Source organism: Nicotiana tomentosiformis, chromosome 11 (assembly GCF_000390325.3).
Source record: "Nicotiana tomentosiformis chromosome 11, ASM39032v3, whole genome shotgun sequence".
In the NCBI taxonomy this organism is placed as follows: domain Eukaryota; kingdom Viridiplantae; phylum Streptophyta; class Magnoliopsida; order Solanales; family Solanaceae; genus Nicotiana; species Nicotiana tomentosiformis.
Genome location: NC_090822.1, coordinates 96,259,668 through 96,264,848, shown reverse-complemented (window position 1 = coordinate 96,264,848; position 5,181 = coordinate 96,259,668). Strand labels below are relative to the sequence as shown.

Genomic DNA, 5,181 nt, shown 5'->3' with positions numbered 1-5,181 from the left:
CGGTAAGTCATAAAATAACTATATAGCATAAATTGAGCAGTAAATAGGAGAACGGGGTTATAATACTCAAAACGACCGCCCGGATCGTTACAAGGACCAAGTAGCTCTTCATTCTTTTCTTGAGGTCAGAATGGATCCTTATTCACATCAAAGTGATCGAACAACCATCGGAGTACTTAATGGATGTGCTCCATCCATGTAAAACCGTTTCAATACCTTTTCTGTATAGGCAGATTGATGAACAAAAATTATGTTTGCCATATGTTCAATTTGCAAACCGAAACATATTTTTGTCTTTCCGAGATCTTTCATCTAGAATTATTTCTCTAAATAATCAATTGCCTTTTGGAGTTCTGTAGGTATTCCAATAAGGTTTATGTCATCGACATATACGGCAAGTACAACAAATTTTGATGTTTTTTTCTTTATAAAAATAGATGGGCAAATGACATCATTTATATAACCTTCCTTTAATAAATACTCACTAAGATGATTATACTACATTCGCCTGATTGCTTTAGACCATACAAAAATCTTGAAAATTTGATTGAAAATATTTTTCGGGACTTTGAATTATATGCGTCAGGCATTTTAAATCCCTAGGAAATTTTCATGTATATCTCCTTATCAAGTGAGCCATAAAGGTAGGCTGTAACCACATCCATTAAATGCATGTCAAGCTTTTCATGGACAGAAAAACTAATGAGTTAAAGAAATGTTATTGCATCCATAACAGGTGAATATGTCTCTTCATAATCTACACCAGGCCTTTGTGAAAATCCTTGTGCAACAAGGCGTGCCTTATATCTTTGTACCTCATTTTTCTCATTTCTCTTACGTACAAAGACCCATTTATAGCCAACAGGCTTAACACCATTAGGTGTTTGGACTACATGCCCAAAAATTTCACATTTCGCAAGTGAATTCAACTCTGATTGGATTGCTTCTTGCCATTTTGGCCAATCACGTCTTTGTCGACATTCTCTAATAGATTGAGGTTCAAGATCCTCACTATCTTGCATAATGCTAGATGCAACATTATATGCAAAGATATAATCCACCACTATATCCAATCGATTCAAATTTCTCTCAATATCTATTCCATTTATTGATAGTTTCTTATTTTCTCGAGTCTCAGGCTCATTGATTTCCTCATAAACCTCAGGATTGGTTAAATCATGGATTTCTTCATGGGGCTCTTTCATAGTTCCATCTTGATCATTTGTTTTCCTTTTTCTAGGATTTCGATCCTTAGAACCCAATGGTCTACTACATTTTAGACGTGCTTTTGACTCATTAGCTATGACACTAGAAGATTGTCTAAAAGGGATATCAATACCGATTGGAACTCTCTCTGCAGGAATATGTGATTTTGTTATCCTTTTCAGATCCGTAAATGCATCTGGCATTTGATTTGCTATTCTTTGCAAATGGATAATCTTTTGTACCTTTTTTCACAAATAGAGGCACGCGGATCAAGATGAGATAATGATGGATTTTTCCAAAAAATTTTCTGTTTGGTTTCACCAATTTCTCCCCCTAATTTTGAAAAAAGTTTCTTATCGAATCGACAATCTGCAAATCGAGCAGTGAACAAATCCCTCGTTAATGTTTCAAGATAGCGAATAATGGAGGGCGATTCAAACCCAACATATATTCCTAACCTTCTTTGGAGACCCATTTTGGTGCGATATGGCAGTGCTACAGGCAAAAATACTGCGCATCCAAAATTTTTTAAATGGGATATATTAGGTTCATGACCCAAAACGAATTACAACGGGGAATATTTATGATAATTTATCTGTCTGAGATGAACTAGCATTGCTGCATGCAAAATGGCATGACCCCAAACAGAAGTGGGTAACCTTATTTTTATGAGTAACGGTCTTGCTATCAATTGTAGACGTTTAATCAAAGACTCTGCAAGGCCATTTTGAGTGTGAATATGAGCTACAGGATGTTCCACTTTTATCCAAATTGATAAGCAATAATCATTAAATGCTTGGGATGAAAACTCAGCAGCATTATCAAGTCTAATAAACTTAATTGGATGATCGGGGAATTGCGCCCGTAATCGAATTATTTGTACCATTAATTTTGCAATCTAGAAGACGCATCTATTAAGACCATGAAATATCTAAACGGCCCACTAGGTGGGTGAATAGGTCCACAAATGTCCCCTTGTATACGTTCCAAAAACGCAAGGGACTCAATCCCAACCTTTGTTGGTGATGGTCTAATAATTAACTTGTCTTGATAACAAGAAGTGCAAGAAAATTCATTATTTAAAAGAATCTTTAAATTCTTTAATGGATGCACTTGATTTTTCTATAATTCGTCTCATCATAATTGATCCAGGATGTCCCAATCGATCATGCCAAAGTACAAAAATATTGGAATCGGTAACCTTTTGGTTTATAATAGAATGTGCCTCAATTGCACTAAGTCTTGTCCAATATATGCCACAAGATAAAGATGGGAACTTCTCAATAATCTTTTTTTGGCTAGAGACATTTTTGGTAACGATGAGATATTCAAGATTATTCTCATCTATTGTCTCAATATGATATCCATTTCGGCAGATATCTTTAAAACTCAACAAGTTCCTCTTGGACTTGGAGGAGAACATTACATTATCTATGATAGTAGCTTTTCCAGAGCCTTCAATTAGAGTACTACTACCAGAAATTGTAGTAACATCTGTCTTACACATACTTAAATGAGAGAAATATTTCTTCTCTTTTAATATTGTATGTGTCGTACATGAATCAATTAAACAAATATTTTTACAATTAAACTTTGATCCAAGTTTGCTTTGTGAGGTATCTATATTTGCTTCCCATTGTTTGACATACAAAAAAAATATACGAATAAACATTAGTATTTTCAGAGAAAAAGGAAAAAAATAAAGTTAAATAAATAATTCAATAATGACCTTTGAATGTAATTTTGAGCAATGATTTATGATATAAACAATTACATAGTCTAAACATCGGATTGTAGTACAACTTATCTCCCTGGAAATTAGCATGTGCAACTGTTGTCTGCTTCTATTGCCATACATTTAGCATTAGCTTTGTTGGACAAAGATATTGTGTGCGTGTTAGGTTCGTATGTGTTACTGTACTTTAAGTTCATAAGAAATATCATTGAATGCAAGGAAATTCATCAGAAAGCAAGTGTATGATGTCAAGTTATCAAGTTTTTTAAATACTTCCTTAATCAAAACGAACTAACACTATTTCATAAGATAAATGTTACTAATTGATATTAATAACTACTACTCAGGTAAATAACTGTGATTACATGATGTTTATTAACTACTATGAATATGCAAAAATAAAAATCAAACTACTCAATCATCTTTAATCATAGATCTATCACCGATCAAGTGATCTATTTTTCCATTAGGGTGCTCAAAGAAGTCTGCCACATCTGGGTGATATCAAATTCATTGTCATAGACAAAATTAGCTTCAGGGCCTTTATTCTTTAGAGATGCTTGATAAAGCTCAACCAAATATCTTGGTGTACGACAAATATTTGCCCAATGTCCTTTTCCACCGCAACGATAACATTCAGTTTCTGAACCATTTGCCTTTGGCTTCTCATTTTGCCCTTTCCACCTTTGGTGGTTATCTTTCTTTGGAGGGTGATTAATACTAGAAAAATTTCTTCCTTGGCCACGACCACGACCATGAATAGGGCCACGATCTTTTCTACGCTTAGAATAATGGGAATACACCTCATCCACTTCTGGCAAAGGTGTAGACCCAATGGGTCGATTTTCGTGATTTCTCATGAGCAAGTCGTTATTTCGTTCAGCCATAAGGAGAAGAGAAATCAACTCAGAATACTTCTTGAAATCTTTCTCTCGGTACTCCTGTTGCAAGACTATATTGGAGGCATGAAATATTGTGAACATTTTTTTAAGCATATCATAGTAATTGATACTATCTCCACAGAGTTTCAATTTAAAAGTAATTCTGAACATCGCAGAATTATATTCAGAAACAGACTTAAAGTCTTGGAGCCTCAGATGAGCCCAATCATATCGTGCTTGTGGAAGAGTGACCAACTTTAAGTTGTCATATCTTTCCTTTTAGCCATTCCACAAAACAAGTGGATCTTTGACTGTGAGATATTCTATTTTCAACCCTTTATCAAGGTGATGGCGCAAGAAAATCAAGGCCTTAGCACAGTCTTGGGTAGATGCTTTATTTTTATCTTTAATGGCGTCTCCAAGACCCATTGCATCTAAATGGATTTCAACATCAAACACCCATGTCATATAGTTCTTGCCCAAAATTTCAACAGAAATAAACTTTCTTTTCATAATATCAGTCATAATTAAAAGAGGAGAAAAGTTATACCTTAATATTCTCAAAGAGCTTCTTGAGATGGTGGAGTCTCGTGCTGATGACGTAAAATGAAATAATAAAAGAAAAAGAACAATATTGCAGAGAAAGAGAGTGAATTTTGGGATGAATTACAATGGAATAGGACCCTTCTATCTATAGGAAAAGAGTGACTTAGCCACCAAGTAAAATCCCTAAAATCTCTCTAAAATATAGACATCATCTTAAATAAAACTCTATTTATAACACATATAAATTTCAAATTAAAAATTAAACAAAGTCAAGAGTTTCCAAATTCTTAAAGTTGTTGGACGTACGGAACATCAAGTGTTATGATCATTAGAATAACATCTATGTGGTTTCTCGTGGTGAAATAAATTTTCAAGGTGAATTTATTAATCAAGACAAACCATAGAACATCAGTTAGTTTTATTGAGAATATAATATAGTAATATAACATGCCAAAACTCAAATCTTAAGTTTCACATAAAGGAGGAAAAGTACAAAAAAAGAGCGGTGATCAATTAACAAGAATAATATTAAAAGTAACACGTGTAGATAATCCAAAAAACCTTCTTCTCCTTCATGCAGTAAGAAGTCACACCATGAAGCAAGTATCAGAACAAATTTGGATGAAAATCGTCACCTTTTAGGATCTTTCAGCAAGTTCTTATGGTTCGATACCAAGTCTTCTTATATGCTTTTAAAATATTTTCCCATTTTGTTCACATAAGTAACCACAAAGAATTGCGTTAATAAAATATACATGGTGTTAATTAGCTAAAAGAGTGAGAAGAATCTATATGCATTCTTCCTAACAAATA

The 5,181-nt window shown here is 33.8% G+C and overlaps 1 protein-coding gene across 1 annotated transcript; it reads right to left on the bottom strand.

Moving 5' to 3' along the window:
* Window positions 1-3,396: 3,396 nt before the first annotated feature.
* On the bottom strand, window positions 3,397-3,924 carry LOC138901884 (uncharacterized). Its single transcript, XM_070189681.1, has one exon. The coding sequence runs from the start codon at window positions 3,922-3,924 to the stop codon at window positions 3,397-3,399; it is 528 nt and encodes a 175-aa protein (XP_070045782.1).
* Window positions 3,925-5,181: the final 1,257 nt, after the last annotated feature.